The 18,489-nt window shown below is 41.8% G+C and overlaps 1 protein-coding gene across 3 annotated transcripts in view; it reads right to left on the bottom strand.

The window, feature by feature from the left end:
• LOC132780924 (solute carrier family 2, facilitated glucose transporter member 11-like) overlaps nucleotides 1–18,489 on the bottom strand; it is a 60,525-nt gene that overhangs the window by 19,120 nt on the left and 22,916 nt on the right. For all 3 annotated transcript variants that reach the window (XM_060784799.2, XM_060784798.2, XM_060784797.2), the window contains 4 exons: nucleotides 11,140–11,269; nucleotides 9,489–9,637; nucleotides 3,544–3,743; nucleotides 3,345–3,455 (listed from right to left, as the gene is read on the bottom strand). In XM_060784799.2, the coding sequence (XP_060640782.2) occupies nucleotides 3,345–3,455; nucleotides 3,544–3,743; nucleotides 9,489–9,637; nucleotides 11,140–11,269 (590 nt within the window). The remainder of the gene's footprint in view (nucleotides 1–3,344; nucleotides 3,456–3,543; nucleotides 3,744–9,488; nucleotides 9,638–11,139; nucleotides 11,270–18,489) is intronic.

Here is an 18,489-nt window from a genome sequence, read left to right as displayed (position 1 = left end):
CACTCTTTTAGGTATCGCAGGAACCAAGGCCAGTGACACATCTGGGACCTTCACAAGTTTGAGAAGGTACAGTAAGGCTGGCAGAGCAGTTGAAGAAGGAGACTCCTGCTCCTCTGAGGGAAACATGGGGTCTTCAATATGGGCTGGCAGTTTAGGTGCAGGGAGGTCTAAAGCTCTAATAATAACTCCATTAAAGCAATGAACTTATTGAAGTTCTCCATAGGGGGTGCCTCCAGAGGATCACCTCTGGGGTATCTTCAGAAGAGTCGGAATCATCTATCTGTAAAGCTCCAGCTTGAGATGGAGCCAGCCCCACAGGGTCATGAGCAACGAGATAGGGTAAAGGCAGATCATTGGAAATGATCTGCCATTGCTGAAGCAGGTACAGGTTGCAGCTTTATTGCAGGCTGAGATCCAGGCACAGGCTGTAAGGTTGAATTATAATTGCCACATCCAATACCAGGGGGAGCCATCGGTACTGAAGATTGAGCTGCTCTCGATATCGAGGCTGCTGGGGCTGCTTGCAATACTGCAGGAGGAGAGGGGAAGCCTGGAGGCAGGCCGTTCCCTTGACCCAGTATGGAGGGCTGCACTGATGGGCCAAAGTACATATACTGTCCCTGAGGAGTCAGGTGCCAGAAGCCTGCATAGGCAGGAGGCATATGTATCCCTGGTAAGTACTCTCCCCATTGAGTGGAGGAATAGGAGCAGGAGGCATGCTCTCCTTGGTGAGGAGGGGGAGGATGAGGTCAAGCTCAACGCACTCCTTGATGTTGAGCGAGACCTACGCCGATGGCAGGAGGAGCGGCAAGAGTGGCACGATGGAGGTGAGCCCATAGCCAGCGTGGGGAGCCCTGGTGGCCAGTTGGCGCCAAGGAAACGGTCTCAATGGTGGCAAAGGGAGCAGATCCTGCTGCTCAGCCGTGGAGAGGACTGCATGGCTAGGTTGCCCAACAGCTCCAAAGGTACCTATATGGGGGTGCACGGCTCAGCCCCGCTCTGCATCACCTGGGGCTCCAGAGCCACCGGGGGAGCAAGTCTGCTGCTGATTGTAAAGCTCCCTCTCCTTCCTGCGTGAAAGGCGGGGGAAGTGGTGCACTCCTTTCTGCCCAAGGCAGAGGAGCCATGGCGCTACTTGTTGCCACTGCCAAGGGTGGGAGAGCAGAAACATCGCCTGGGCCTGCCTTTTCTGGCCCACTTAGCTGCACCAGTGGGGTTTATGCTCACTGAGGTGTTCTAAAGGCCTTGTCCTCTTTGAATTTTTTTTCTTTGACAGCGATGGCTGAGCCAAGGCAGCAGCCATAGAAGGTAAGTTACTACTCCGGGGGGGGGGGGGGAGCCCCTGCATGGCTCTGGGCTGATACGGGAAGCAAGAGGAGGGCCCGCTTATGGAGGGCTGCCTTGAGCCTGGAGTCCCAATTTTTTCTACTTTGAGGAGTGAATCCCATACAAACGGAGCAGGATTGGGACAAATGTCCCTCCCCCAGACATAAGAGGCAGAGAGAGTGCCCATTGTTATCTGGAAAATTAAGAGAGTAGGAGTCACACTTCTTAAAAGATGTTGTAGCCGACATTTTAGAAAGGAATTTAAAGGGGTACCCAGAAACAAAGTCCAAAAAATGGTCCAGAATGGAGAGAGGAGGCAACCAAAATTCAGTCCGAAGTCAAACACGATAGACAGTTGGATAGAAGGAATAGCTAGTCAGTGAGAGAAGATTCATCAGCTCCTGCAGGAGCGGCAGATGAAAAGAATTGAAGCAGTAGCCCCTCCCACTGGCTATATATATGCTCAAGGGGAGAGTGGGCAGGGCTACCACCAAAAATGTTTCACATTTAGAAGATTCCAAAACTGACGAAAATACCATATGTATGATTTCCACAGGGGCCACGAGGAAGAAACCCTCTTCCCTTAGGTTTTCAGACTGCTTGGCCTCACTCCTCCCCCTCATTTGTGTCCCCTTTTCCCGTAGGTCCCTTGCAGCTGGTGGACAGGACCTGAGGCCTGAGAAAAACCTAGAAGGCTTTCTCCTGACTGCTAGGCCTCACTCCTCCTCCTCCTCATGTGCATGCTCTATTTCCATAGCTTTCCTGTAGCTGGTGGGTGGGACCTGAGACTAAAGGGAAACCTAGAAGGCTTTCTCCTGGATGCTAGGTCTCCTTCCTCCCCTTCATTTGCATGCTCTCTTCCCATAGGTCCCTTGCAGCTGCTGGGTGGTCTAGAAGGTTTTCTACTGGTTGCATTCCTCCTCCTCATTTGCATACTCTTTTATTATAGGATCTCTGCAGCTGGTGGGCGGGGCCTAGAGCAGCCTAGAAGATTTTCTACAGACTGCTTGGCCCCTCCCTCCTTCAATCCCCTGTGGTGGAGGCTCCCTTTTTTGGAGACTTTGAAGCAGAGGCTGGATGGCCATCTGTTGGGGTGTTTGAATGCGATTTTCTTTCTTCTTGGCCAAATGGGGTTGGATGGGTGGCCCATGAGGTCTCTATGGTTCTAGGATTCTATGATTGCCCTCAATTCGCATACTTCCTTTACACAGGTCCCCTGTAGCTGGGGGTGGGGCCTAAGGCATAGTGAGGCCTAGAAGGCTTCCTATGGACTGCAAGGCCTGAATCCTTCTCTTCATTTGCATGGCTCCTTCCTATAGGAAGAGGTCTCTTTGTACCTCAGAAGTGAGGTCTAGCAGCCCATACGAAGCCTTTTAGAAGTCAATAGAAAGCTTCTGAAGAGAAGGGAGGCCTAGCAGTCAATAGAAAGCCTTCTGGGCCTCACTAGGCCTTAGGCTCTGCCCACCAGCTGCAGGGAACCTATGAAAAGAGGGTATGCAATGAGGGGGAGGAGTGAGGCTTAGCTCTCAATAGAAAGCCTTCCCTTCAACCCCCTCCCCCTCATTTGCATGCCCTCTTTCCATAGGTCCCCTGAAGCTGGTGGGCGGGGCCTGAGACCAGAGTGAGGCATAGAAGGCTTTCTCCTGACTGCTAGAACCCACCCCTTCCTTCAAGTCCCTCCCCTTCATTTGCATGGAAAGAGGTATACAAATGAGGGGAAGGAGTGAGACCTAGCTATCAATAGAAAGCCTTCATTTGCATACCTCCTTCCCATAGGTTCCCTATAGCTGGGGGCGGGGCCTAAGGCCAGAGTGAGACCTAGAAGGCTTTCTTCAATAGCTTTCTATTGACTCTTAATAGGCTTTATCTTGACACCTAGGCCTCACTTCTCTTCAGCAGCTCCCTATTGACTCCTAATAGGCTTTGTATGGACTGCTAGGCATCACTTCTCTTTTGAGGCCTCTCCCCTTCCTGTTTCCTTCCTAGGCCCTGACCCTTCCAGTTTGACCCTTCCTTACACAGGTCAAGGCAGTGAGGCACTCGCAGGCACCGGTCCCTAAGGTGACATAGGGAATCTTCTCCTTGGGGATACCAGCCTCTTCAAAGATGGAGCCTGTGTAGAAGTAGATCTGGAGGAAACAGGAAGTGAACAAGAAGTGAGGGCTGGAGCTTTGAGGCCCAAGCCCCACCCCTTCCTGTTTGGACATGACTCCTTACGGCGTTGATGCCGCTGAGCTGTTGTCCACAGGTAAGGAAGATGATGGTGAAGATCTGCCAGCGCAGGCCACGCCTCCGAGAGAAGAGCTGCCACGGCCTCAAGATGGCTGACGAAGAGGCGGAAGCAGACCCCTCCCGGCGGATGTCCTCCATCTCAAGATGGCCAACCAGGCCCCGCCCACCATGGAAGGAACGCAGTGCTGGAAGTGAAAGGGAAGGAAAACTGTATTATTATTGCAATATATTATTATATTACTATTATATATTATTATGAATTATTAATAATATATTGATATTCCGTATTATTATATATTACTATTATATTATTATATATTATTAATTGTCAGGATCTTCGAAGCAGCCGTAGGAAGTGGCTGCTCAGTTCATCCTGACATGGCCTTCATGTTGGCAAAAGGGGGAGGTTGGGAGAAGATGGGGAATGTTACATAGATATCATCAAGGTAAATTAAAACACCCTTATACAGCCACAGGTGAGAGATTTCAGTGACCAACTGCATGAAAACACATTGCACCCCCTTGAGGAAAAATGACATTACTTTATAATAATAAGACCCCAGGGGGCAATTGAAAGCTGTTTTCCACTAGTCCCTTTCTTTTATACGTATCCAATAACAAACTTCTCAAATTTAGTAAACAATTTGGCTTTACCCAAATGAGCTAACAAGTTCTTAATCAAGGGGAGAGGATATTTATTTGAAGTGCAGATCGCGTTCAAACCCCGGTAATCTATGCACAATCTATGCCACTTCCCACGGATGCTTCGGGCATCCTGACAATTAAAATTATATTATTATTATTATTATTATTATTATTATATATTCCTTATATTATTCTGTAATATTATTATTATATATTCCTTATATTATTCTGGCCACGGTGGTCCACGCTTTGGTTACATCCCGTTTAGATTACTGCAACGCTCTCTACGTGGGGTTGCCTCTGAAGACTGCCCAGAAGCTGCAGCTAGTCCAACGCTCGGCAGCCAGACTACTAACGGGTGCTGGGTACAGGGAGCACACCACTCCGCTGTTACACCAACTCCACTGGCTGCCAATTAGCTTCCGAGCACAATTCAAAGTGCTGGTGTTAACCTATAAAGCCCTAAACGACTCCGGCCCTGTTTACCTCTCCGAACGTATTCTCCCCTATGAACCATCAAGATTATTAAGATCGTATGGAGAGGCCCTGCTCTCGGTCCCACCGGCCTCACAAGCGCGTCTGGTGGGGACGAGGGACAGGGCCTTCTCGGTGGTGGCCCCGCGACTCTGGAACTCTCTCCCACCGGAGATCAGAACCGCCCCTTCTATCTTGACTTTTAGGAAACAGGTGAAGACGTGGTTATAGAGACAGGCTTTTGATGAGTGAGACAACACCCTAAGACATGGATGGAAGATGATGTATAATTGTTTTTTAGTATGACGGCTGACCACTGTAGTTTTGAAAATATTTGTTGTTTTAATGTGTTATTGTAATATGAACTATGATGTTTTTACCGATTGTATGTGTTTTTATGGTTGGAAACCGATCTGAGTCCCTCAAAAGAGGTGAGAAGGTCGGTATATAAAACTCTGAAATAAATAAATAATAAATAAATAAATAATAATACTATTAATATTATATACTATTAGTATATAATTCTTACATATTTGTTCTGTACTATTATGTTATTATCATATTACTTTTATATTATTCTATATTAATGTTACATATTCTTTTGAATTATTTTTACATAATTCTATAATAATATACTATTATTATAGAATCCTTATATTATTATTATATTACTATTATATTGCTCTATTATATATTATTAATCTTATATTTTATTATTTTGCATAATTGTATTATATATTACTATTATTATTATTTTATATAATAATATAATTATTTATTATTTATTATTAATATTATATATTATTTTTGTACTACTATTATATATTCTTATTCTGTATAAATGTTCCCTTATTTGTAAATATTGATATCAGGATATATTTTTATTTATTTGGTGTAGTTCTTCCTGCGTTTTCATTGTAATCTCTCCATCTTTCTCCACCTAGTTCTCTTATTTGGCAAGCTTCCATTGGGGAGATCCAGAGGGGGGTGGGTTGGATAGATTGTATTTTTATATTTTTCCCAGGTTTTAATTAGGGCTGCTCGAATAAAATTGTTCCCAATTTTTTTTTATCTGATTTTCTTTTGTTATACCAAAGGTAGGCATGTCACCCTTGACTGAGGTCGAAGCCCTCTAATGACAATATTCTAGTTTTATTTAAAAATATCCAGACTTCTAACCAATCAATAGCTCACTTATTATAATTTCACTTAATATAGTTTGAGGTCTGACAAATCTAAACCTCCTCTACTTTTATTGTCTGTTAATTGTTAATTACTGTCAGGTTAATGAATGTTATTCTTGCCTTTCCCCCTTCCAAATGAACTTTGTCAATTCTGTATTCCACTTTTTATATATTGCCGTATTTCTAATTATCAGGATATTTTGGAAAAGATATAATAGTTTTGGTAGAACATTCATTTTGATAGTTGCTACTCTTCCTAGTAAAGATAGATTTAAATATCTTCAATTTTCCAGGTCTTTTTTTAATCGCTTTCCATTTCTCCTCATAGTTGTTTTTGAAGAGATGTATATTTGAAGCTGAGATAATTATTCCTAGAAATCTAATCTTCTTCTCAATTTGAGGCCTGTAATTTCCTGTAATGTTTCTTGTCTTTGTTTTGTCATGTTTTTAGTTAATATAGTGTTGGTCTTATTTATTTTAAATCCTGAATATTCGCCAAATTCATCAATTTTGTCTATATTTTCCAGTGGGTCCTCAACAATACAAATAAAGTCATCGGCAAAAGGTTTAACTTTATATTGTTCTTTTTTCACTTTAGTTCCTTTCAATTTCCTATCCTCTCTAACAGATTTAAATATTAGAGAGGAAATAATATTTCTAATGCTAATATGAATAAAAGTGGTGAGAGGGAGCATCCTTGCCTCGTACCTCTGCTTATATTATTTTTTTCTGCTGTCTGGCCATTGACCATTATCCATGCCTCTTGTTTGTTATGGATTGATTTGATGGCATTTGTGAATAAAAAGCCCACATCTAATTATCTTATTAAGGATAAGAGGAAATCCCAATTTAGCTTATCAAAGACCTTTTCTACATCTAAGGCTATGAGCACTAGTTCCTTCTGATTGTTTCTATCATGGTATTCTATTAAATTTAGGACTGTCTTTAATATATCTTTTGGGTAAGAAGCCCGAATAGTCTTCGTGTATCCAGTTTTTAAGAAAGTTATTTAATTTGTTGGCTATAATATTGGTAAATATTTTGTAGTCCAAATTTAGGAGGGATATGGTCTATAATTTGTAACGTGTGTTGGATCGGAATTTTCCTTATGTATCATAATTATATTAGCTACTCTCTAAGTATTTGGGATTTTCTGTGTGGATAGGGCCTGATTAATTAATCTTTTTAAATAAGGTATTAGTTCTTCCATTAGTTCTTTATAGTATATCGCTGTAAATCCATCTGGGCCAGGTGCATTATTCAGATTTTTAATAGCCCTTTTAATCTCTCTCTGTAATTTCCTCATTTAACAGTTCTCTTTGAGTATCTGTTATTTTGTTTAATTTTTGATTATTCAGGAAGATTATTATATCCTCTTTCTTTATTTGTTCTCAAGTATACAATGTTCTATAATATTTATTAAATTGGTTAATAATAAATTGGTCTGATATAAAACTTTTCCTGTCTACTTCTAATCTAATGACATGTTGCTCATGTATTTTTTCCTTAATCTTCTGGCCAGACATTTCCCGGACTTGTTGGCATTTTGAACGTGATATTGTTCTAGAAATTTTAACTTATTTGCTAGTTCTTCTGTTTCCAGAAGGTCTCTTTGTTTCTTTAATGATTCTAACTCTTGTTTTAAATCCTTATTATTCAGTGATTCTTTAAATAATAATAATAATAATAATAATAATAATAATAATAACTTTATTTATACCCCGCTATCATCTCCCCAGGGGATTCGGTGCGGCTTACATGAGGCCGAGCCCATAGAACAACAATAATAAAAGCAATGACAAAACATCAATACAAAACAATCAAAATAAATCTCATAAACAAAAAATAAACAATAAATGTGGTTGTTCCAGTGTGCCTTCCCAGAATAAGGAAATACTCTCAGCAATGGGTCCTCTAAATGCACTTTATCATTGATTTAGGATTGTTTGCTCGCCCCTCTCTCGCCGAAAATTCCAGTAACTTCCAGAGATCACTGCAACCCACCCAAATGACTGATCGTGACCAAACTTGGCACAGAAAACACCTCACTCCCTGGTGAAATTTGGGGGTGGATGTGACATGGACAATGGGATTTGCAGTAATGTCACCTAATTCGCCTTCCACAGAACAATGTGGCCCCCACAAATCACAGACCTCCCACAGAACACTGCGGCCCCTACAAATCACAGACCTGGACTAAACTTGGCACACAGATGCCCCATGACCCACTTTACAATCTGGTGTGGTTTAGGGGAGGGAAGACAAAGAATAAGGGGACTTGCAGTACCTTCACTCACTTCCTGAGACTACTGCAACCCCCACCAATGACAGATCAGGACCAAACTTGGTACACAGAGCCCCCATGGCCCACTTGACATCCTAGTGTTGTATGGAGGAGGATGGACCATGGACGATGGGACTTGCAGTACCTTCACTCTCTTCCTGAAACCACTGAGACCCTCACCAATGACTGTTCAAGACCAAACTTCAACTACAGAGCCCCCTTGACCCATTCTACACCATGGTGTGGTTTGCAGGAGGATGCAACATGTATGATGGGACTCACAGTGCCTTTAAAAACTTCCTGAGATCACTGCACCCCAAACTAATGGTGGTTCAGGGCCAAACTTGGCACAAAGAGCCCCCATGACCTACCTTATGTCCTGGTGCGATTTGGGGGACTATGGACCATGGATGATGAGATATGTAGTACTGTCACTAATTTCCAGAGACCACTGCAACCCACACCAATGAATGATCAAGACCAAACTTGGCACACAGTTGCCCCATGACCAACTCTACATCCTAGTGTAGTTTGGAGGAGGATGGACCATGGATGATGGGACTTACAGTCCCTTAACTCACTTCCTGAGACCACTGCAACCACCAATGATGGATCAAGAGAAAACTTGGCACATAGAGCCACCACGACGCACTCTTCCTCTGGCTGGGGTTTGTGGGCCAATGGACCTTGGGACTTGCAGAACCTTCCCTCACTCCCTGAGACCATTGTGACCCACACCAATAACTGATGAAGACCTAACTTGACACCCAGAGCCCCCATGACCCATTCTACATTTTGGTGTGGTTTGGAAGAGGATGGACCCAGAATGATGGGACTTGCATATGGGAGGTATAGTTCACCTGCACCCACTGAACCCAGCCAACATTAGATCTAGATTAACATTGGAGCACAGACAAACAATGCCTTTCTCAAATAACCTGGGCTTCGTCGGGTCCCCAGGCTAGTATTGTTATATAGTAAAGTAAAGGTTTCCCCTTGACATAAAGTCTAGTCAAGTCTGGTGCTCACCTTCATTCTAGGCCGAAGAGCCAGCAATGTCCGTAGACACCTCCAAGGTCATGTGGCTGGCATGACTGCAGGAGCGCTGTTACCTTCCTGCTGGAGCGGTACCTATTGATCTACTCAAATTTGCATGTTTTCAAACTGCTAGGTTGGCAGAAGCTGGGCCTAACAGCAGGAGCTCCCCAAATTTGAACCGCCAACCTTTGTGGTCACTAAGTTCAGCGACAGCAGTTTAACCCGTTGCACCACCGGAGGCTCTTGATATAGGATAATTATTATACATTATTATTTATTATATATTATTTATCCTGATTCTTTACCAGTGAGGCATTTTTCCTCTTGCTTTCTGTCCAGGAAGAGGAAGCGCGGGCTCTCAGGAAACCAGGGAAGCACCAATAATTGAATAACGGCCGGAATCCAACAGGAAGAGATCAGGAATGGGAAGGAGGTGGGGCCTCCCAGCAGCTCCCTTTTGGACCAGAGAGAAAAAGATACATCAGGCCATGCCCACCACCTCCTGATTGGTCCGCCTAAATCTAAATATTTCTGTAGATATGTTTATGAATTTATTTTTGTGAATATTTAAATATTTCAGCAAATATTTTAATGAATATAGCTCTGTAAAATATTTTTCAGAATATATTTTCATATATTTTTATGAATATATTTAAATGAATATATCTGGGAATATTTCAATAAGGATATTTTTGTGAATATTTCTGCAAATATTTATATTAATATGTCTTTGTGAATATTGTAATGATTATTTCCACAAATAGTTTTGTGCCTATTTCTGTCAATGTATTTATGAACATTTGTGAATATTGTTGTGAATGATTTTCCAGATATTTTATGAACATATCTGTGAATATTCTGAATATTTCTGCAAATATTATTCTGAATATATCTTTATGAATATTTCTGCAAATATTTTTGAATATTCTTTTGAATATATTTTGAGAATATTTTTATTCTGTGAATATTTTCCTGAATATATTTGTGAATATTTAGCAAAAGGTTTTCTGAATATTTCTGTGTATATTGTGATGAATATATTTCTGTTAATACTACTGCAGATATCTTTCTGAATATATTTTTGTGAATACTTTTATGAATATTTTCATGATTATTTCTACAATTTTAATGATTATTTCCTAGAATATTTTATGAATATATCTTTGCGAATATTTTAATGAATATTTCTGCAAATATTTTGGGAATTGCTGTGAATGGTTTTGCATATATTTTATGAATATATTTCTTTGCATATTTTAATGAATATATTTTTGGGAATATTTTAATGATTATTTCTGTGAATACTTTTATGTATGAATATGTGTGTGTGTGTGAATATTTCTGCAATATTTTCATAATTATTTCTGAAAATATTTTAATTAATATTTATGCAGATTTTTCTGAATATATTTTTCTAAATATTTCCACAAATATTTTTATGAATATATCTTTGTGAATATTTTAATCAATATATTTTTCCCAATTTTTTCTGAATATTTCTGCAAATATTTTTCTGAACATAGTGTTGTGAATAGTTCTGCATATATTTTAATGAATATATTGTGAAATTTTATTTGAATACTTTTATAAATATATTTTGGGAATATTTCTGTGAACAATTTTCTGAATATTTGTACAAAAAAAATTATGAATACTCCTGCATATATTTTAGTGAATATTTTTGTGAATATTTTATGAATATATTTATGTGACTATTTTTGATAATAATTTTATTAATATATCCTTGCAAATATTTTATGAATATAGAGTTGTGAATATATTTTATGAATATGTTTTCCCAATATATTTTATGAATATTTTACTAATTTCTGCAAATAGTTTTGTGAATATTTCTGCAAATATTTTAATGAATATATTGTTCCTAAGCCCCTTCCTTTCCCTTCTGATTGGCCCCTCCCTCTTCAGGCCCCACCCCTTATTAATACAAATGCATACCGGAGCCCAACAACTTGTCCAGTGAGGATCCCGCCAGTGAGAAAGATGGAGGACCCCATGGCCATCGCGCCACGCAAGTGCTTCGGGGCGGACTCTCCAATGTACATAGGCTGCACACACAGGCCCACCCCTGCAGAAATACATCAGAATATTATTATTATAGAATAATATATTATTATTGTATTCTTATATAATTATTGCATTACTATATATTATTATATATTTTACAATATATAATTTATATATTATTATATATGATTATTACCACATAAAAACCTATTACTATTACATATTGTTATATTATTATTACTGGATTATTATTTATTATTATACTATTGCATCATAATGCTTACCTGTAACCATGTTTCTCAGAGTGGTCACCTGTGAATTCGCTCATATAGTTTATTCCTCCACTTGTGCAAGCAGCTTCGGAATGTTCTAGAGACAAATCTTTGACACTTTAAAGTGGTAGCCCCGCCCACTCTCCTCATCCAGTATATATAGCCAGTGGGAGGGGCTACTGCCTCAGTTCTTCCACCGCAAGTAGCAGCCAGAATAACCGAGGCATGACATAAAGCAGGGAGGATGGGCAGGGATGTTCGAATTCACAAGTGACCACTCAGACCACTCAGAGAAACATGGTTACAGGTAAGCAACCCATACTTCTCCATCATGGTCAACTGTGAATCACACGTATGGTAGACTAGTGAGCTATTAACCTTGGCTGGTGCGCGTCATGCCACTGCTGAGATGGGAACAGCCCATCCGAAAGCAGCATCCCTCTTGGAGGAGGCATCCAACTTATAATGAGACACAAAGGTCAGCAGTGTAGGCCAGGTCACTGCCCGACACACAATGTTCAAAGGAATGCCCCTCAAGAAGGCCACAGATGTAGCCACCGACCTCATTGAATGGGCCTTGATCTGTAAAGGAAAGTCCTTGCCTGCCAGATGGTAAGCTGTACAGATTGTCAACACAATCCAGGAGGACAGGCGCTGTGACAATTCTGGAAGGTCACTGGCATCCTTCCAATATTTTAGGAAGAGTCTGGGGGATTTCTTCATCTCTAAGGTCCTCTTAATGTAGTAGGCCAGTGCCCTATGGACATCCTAAAGATGAAGAGGGATTGCAGAAGAAACCTGGTAAAACTATTTCCTCTGAAAGATGAAACCGGGTAGCCACCTTAGACAAGAAGGCAATGTCAGTACAGAGTACCAATTTATCCTTGTGAAACCTAATATAGGGCTCATCAGACCGCAATGCACAAAGCTTGCCAGCCCGACATGCAGATGTGATGGTCACTAAAAAGTCAGTTTTCCATGAAAGAAAGGACATTTCTACCGATGCCAAGGGTACAAAATGGGGCTTAGTTAAAGCTGCAAGCACAATTTCCAAACACCAAGTCAAGGTAACTGGTGCCACAGATGGCCTAATATTTCTAAACCCCTTAAGAAATAGGGACACCGATGGGTCTGAGAAACAAGAAGCTAAGCCAGCCTTCCTCCTGTACCAATAAATGATGGCTAGATAACACTTAAGGGAGGATAAGGACAGTCCCAAATCTGAGAGATAGACTAAAAAATCCAAAACCGAAGACGTTGGTGCTGTCAAGTTATCTAGCTCTTTACTCAGCACAAATTTGGAGAAACAAGACCACTTATACGCATATGACTACCTCATGGAGGCCCTATGGGCGGTGTCTATTATGGTCCTAATGGGTGTAGATAATGACATAAATGGGACTAATGGTCTGGTTGGATGCACCAGGCCGTCAGTTTCAAGCTGTGGACATCTGGGTAGACAACCCTGTCGCCTTGAGAGAGGAGGTCTACCCTGTTCAGAAACCGTCTGAATACCCCCCTGGACATTTCCAGAAGCAGAGTGAACCATGGCTGGCATGGCCACCATGGGGCAATTAGAATGCCCCGTGCCCTGTCTCAATACAGTTTAGACACCACCCTCTGCAGAAGCGGAAAGGGTGGGAACACGTAGACAATGCAATCTCCCCAGTGATGGAGAAATGCATTTCCCAGGCATCTGGGAAGTAAGTTGTGGTTCCAATAGGCACAAAACAAAGGACTTGTTATTTTCTGGGCTGGCAAAAAGGTCCAGCTCTGGAGAGCCCCAGGCCTGGAACAGGATGTGAGGCTCCTCTGTGTTCAAGGACTATTTGTGATGGGTTAAAGGAATCCTGCTCAGGAAGTCTGCCAAGACATTCTGTTCCCCTGGCAGATGAACCGCCAACAGGTAGATGTTCCTCTGCACACACCAATGCCAGATACTGAGAGTTAGGGACAGAACCATGGGCGAGTGTGTGCCTCCCTGCTTGTTCATGTAAAACATCACTGTGGTGTTTTCCGTGACTAACTGGACTACTTGATTTGAGAGAATCAATTTGATGGCTTTAAGAGCCTTCCAGATGATTTATGTGCCAGGTAGCATCTACAGCGAACCACATGCCTTGAGGGGTGAAGCTGTCTACATGAGCCCCCTCCAGCCCATGAGGGAGGAATCTGTTGTAATAATCTTGGAGGGGCTGGGTTGGTGGAAGGGGAAGCCAATACGGACATTGAGGGCCTCTGACCACCAGAGCAGGGAGTTGCAGACATCCGGAGGCATGGAAAGGTGCATAGTGGAACTGTGCATCAGAGGGTTGAATATAGAAAGGAACCATGCCTGCAAAGGCCTGAAGTGGAGACTCGAATGAGGTGTGACTGCCGTAGAAGAGGCCATATGACCTAAAATGACCTGAATTTGCCTGGTTCTTGTGTAGCCTTGGTGCACTACTTGAAGAATCAGGGTCCTTAACATCAGGAAACGATTGGTGGGTAGAAAGCCTCTCTACAACTCTGAGTTCAGGACAGCCCCAATGAACTGGATTCTGTGGGTGGGGTGCAGGTGGGACTTCTCCCAGTTCACAATGATACCTAGGGACTGGAGGAGAGACAATACGGAACTAACATAGGATTCCAACTGTTCTCTAGAATTTGCCACCAAAAGCCAATCGTCTATGTACAGGTACACCGTAACTCCAGTGTTGCGTAGATAAGCTGCAACTATGGCCATGCATTTCGTAAAAACCCATGGTGTCGTCAAGATGGCGATGACTCTTGCTTTCCTCCAGATTTTGGGGATCTGACAGGATGCAGTGCAGTTGTTCATCAACTCCAGCAGCCAGCGCCTTGCTTTTCGGCTAAAGTTCTTGATTTGTTCCATCCGTAGATCATCCAGGCCAGCTGCTTTGCCATTTTTACATTTATTGAGAGCCATGTCCAATTCAGTAGATGTAAAGGGTTCATGAAGGTTGTTGTTCTCAATCTCTGGTTGTCTGGCTATTGGTTTCTTTCCTAATTTGGTGGCAAGGTTGGGTTTCCCATTCTTCAAGAGTTGGTGTGCTATCTGATCTGCCTTTATGTTGGCATGGGTATTAGTTTGTGAGGGGTCATTGCTCAGCCGTCTTAGCAGCCTCCACGCCTCCTGGCTGCTCCTGCCCATGTCGACCTCTGGGATCAGCTTTATCCACTGTTCTTTCTTGGCTTCAGAGATGGAGGACACAATGCTCTGCCCTGCCTGAAGGGTTTGCTCAATAAATGGGTCTTTGTTGTGGAGCCTGTAATAGTTTTCCAACAAGGCAGCTGTTTCAGGAGTAATGCCCTGAAGGTAGTTGGTTCTGCAACCTCTTGGTATAGAGGCCCATGAACAGGTTTTAATGATTTCAATAAAGTGCTCGTATTTCTCAAGGATTGGCGTGACCGATGTGATCATGTCATCTAACATGTCTGAGAATTTAGTCCAATCTGCCTTTCTGAAGTTGAATCTTCATTTAAATCGAACTTCCTGAGGACCTATTGTTGGGAACAGTTGGCATACTATTGGTCGGTGCTGTGTGTTTGGAATTGGTGGTCCCACTGATTTAGTGCATTGCTGTACAATGCTGTCGCTCACAAATAAGAGATCTGGGTTATATCCTCGGTGCCATCTCCCACTGTTGTAGGATGGTGGGAGCTTACTATCATGAATGAGTGATAGTTTGTGCAGTTCAGATCAGGAGAGGACAGCCTCTCCATTTTTATCCTCTTGAGCATAGCCCTATACATGGCTATGGCTATTAAAGTCAGCAATTACTACCGTCCTTTGGTGCCTATCAAAGTTCTCAGGGGAGGAGAAGCAGAACTCTTTATTTGGGGGCTTCTACACAGAGGTGATTGTGATGTTATTAAGCTCTACTGTTATAACCTCTATATTGTTTTCTTCAGTGTTATGGGCACTGCTGACTTGGAGGCCTGGTTTTAAAAAGACAGCGCTTCCATACTACGCATGTGGTCTTTCCGCTACTAGGATCATTCCTGGATAAGGGAGTGCTGGAAAGGCAGTGGTAGTTAGAGGTTCTTGCTGCTCAGATGCAAAAAAGGGGTTGTCCACTGAGGCAGGCATTAGCGCAATAAAACTTGTAAGGGGGGGCTTGATTGACCCAGGCCGCTATCACGGAAGGGTGCTGAGGGGCTGCTATCAAGGAAGGCTGTTGAGAGGCCAGATTACCATCTCGTGATGGTTTTAATGGTCTGGGCTTCTTTGATCTTTCTTTTTGGCTACTGAAGTCTACACCGAAGTTGAGGTCCCAGATAAGTCAACCTCTTTCATTTGCCCCAAATAATCAGGCCCCGCAAGCCTAGGGCTCACACGGTTCGCTGGGGCCGAAGGAAGCAAAGCCTGCTCATAAAGGGCAGCTTTCAGGCACAATTCCCTATTTTTGAGGGGTGAAGGCCAAACAAATAGAGCAGGCCTGAGAGAGGTGCCCTTTGCCCAGGCACAGAAGGTAGGAGGAGTGGGCATCATTGTCAGGAAACTTATTAGGGCAAGAGGCACACTTAAAAGAAGTAGTGGCCGACATCATCAGAAAGCAGTGGGGGTCATAAACAAGTCCAGAAGGCAGTCCAAGTTAAACGGAAGGCAAATAGATGGAAAAGTCTCTAATTCCTAGCTGCTGCAAGTGGCAGATGAGAAGAACTGAAGCAGTAGCCCCTCCCACTGGCTATATATACTGGATGGGGAGAGGGGGCGGGGCTACCACCTTAAAGTGTCAAAGATTTGTCTCTAGAACATTCCGAAGCTGCCTGCACAAGCACAGGAATAACCCATATGTGCGATTCACAGTTGACCACGATGGAGAATATATATTATACATTAATGCAATATTATCCTATCATTTATAATTATATTTATATTATTACTATAATATTATTACTATTATTACCATAATAATAAACACAAAACTATTATTATTACTATTATTATATACTATTATTGTTGGAATGCAACCCCGCATTGCCCAAGTCTCAAGTTCTCAAAGAGGAACAGGTTTCCCTTCCTGCATGTCTCCTATATGACAGTTGGAACAGTATCTTTTTCATCTCTTCTCTCTTTCTGCTTGGTTGTTTAAAATGGTTACTTTTCTACTGCGAGCGTTCTGAATCTGCCTTCTTACACTTTAGTATGGAGAGTATTATTTATTTATTATTTGCTTCATTTTTATACCGCATTTTTCAGCCCTTGACAGGCGACTCAATGCGGTTTACAATGCATTTAAAAACACAACAATACAACAACAGGATCGACGACGTTGATCCACAACAATTAACAATCAGACAGGACAAATCAACAAACAACATATATAATGCCTCAATTGAATCAGATCCGTTCTCGTAGTCGATTGTGCCGTTCCTATGTTCCATTTACCGTCTTCCTTAATTAGTTGCATTGCTTAGCCAAACGCTTGTTCGTAAAGCCAGGTCTTGACCATTCTCCGAAACGTCAGCAACGAAGGTGCCTGTCTGATGTCTGCCGGCAAGGCATTCCATAGCCGAGGGGCCACCACTGAGAAGGCCCTGTCTCTCGTCCCCGCCAAGCGCACCTGTGACGCAGGCGGGATCGAGAGCAGGGCCTCCCCAGACGATCTTAATGTTCTAGTTGGTTCATAGGTGGAGATGCGTTCGGAGAGGTAAGCGGGGCCAGAACCGTTTAGGGCTTTATAGGCTAAAGCCAGCACCTTGAATTGTGCCCGGTAGCGGATTGGCAGCCAGTGGAGCTGGCTCAACAGAGGAGTGGTGTGCTCCCTGAGTGCCGCTCCCGTTAGCAACCTGGCTGCCGAGCACTGGACCATCTGAAGCTTCCGGGCAGTCTTCAAGGGCAACCCCACGTAGAGTATGTGCTGTGTGCTTTGAGATCTCTCTCTGCTTGTGTGTCAGAGAGATGAAGTGCTTGGATGATTTTTCCCTCTCTTAAACCTTAGAAGAAATAGGTGTTAGAGTTGTTCAGACCCAGTTCTTTACTATGAAGAAATGTAGTTAGTTCTTTATTATTGTAAATAAACCTTTTGTGATTTTTTAAAGGATTGGACTCTGCATCTTTGCCTGCCTAAGCTCTCAACTTTTTACAGCCACATCACACGGCACTTCACGCTCTGCTCGCTAATGAGCGAGTCCCCATCGGGGAGATGATGGCGGGGTAGAAATAAAGTTGATTATTATTATTATTATTATTATTATTGTATCCTGTTTGGTTTTTTGATGCTCTGCTATATTGTAGAGTAGTTTTCTCTAATAGTTATTTCACATAATTATCATTATATGTTCTTATATTATTATTACATATTATTATTACATATTATTATATATTGTTATTATATATTAGTACAGTAGAGTCTCGCTTATCCAACCTTCACTCATTCCACGTTCTGTATTATCCAACGCAATCTGCCACCCAGAATAATGTCCAGGGTGGGAGAAAGAAAGAACCCTTGACTGTTTTGGTGCTAAATTTGTAAATACAGTCATTACTACATAACGTTATTGTGTATTGAACTGCTTTTTCTGTCAATTTGTTGTGAATCATGATATTTTGGTGCTTAATTTGTAAAATCATAATGTAATTTGATGGTTAATAGGCTTTTACTTCATCCTTCCTTATTATCCAACACTTTTGCTTATCCAACGTTCTGCTGGCCCCTTTATATTTATTGTATTTTGTATATTGTATCTTGTGAACTGTTACGCATCGAATTGTGCCTTTTGTAAGCTGCCCTGAGTCCCCCCTAGGGGGTTGAGAAGGGCGGGGTAGAAGCGCCTGAAATAAATAAATAAATAAATAAATTTATGTTGGATAAACAAGACTCTACTGTATTATTAATTTTATATGTTATTGTATATATATATTATGTATTTTATCATTTATTATACATTATTACAACACTATTATAATATATCATTATACATTGTTAGTATTGATTATTACACATAATTATTATGTGATATTATTATTATGTCATTGTTATGTCATTTTATTATTGAAGGA

This window comes from Anolis sagrei, chromosome X, assembly GCF_037176765.1.
Source record: "Anolis sagrei isolate rAnoSag1 chromosome X, rAnoSag1.mat, whole genome shotgun sequence".
In the NCBI taxonomy this organism is placed as follows: Eukaryota; Metazoa; Chordata; class Lepidosauria; order Squamata; family Dactyloidae; genus Anolis; species Anolis sagrei.
Note: the sequence above shows the minus strand (reverse complement) of the source record. Positions and strands in the feature narration are given on the sequence as shown.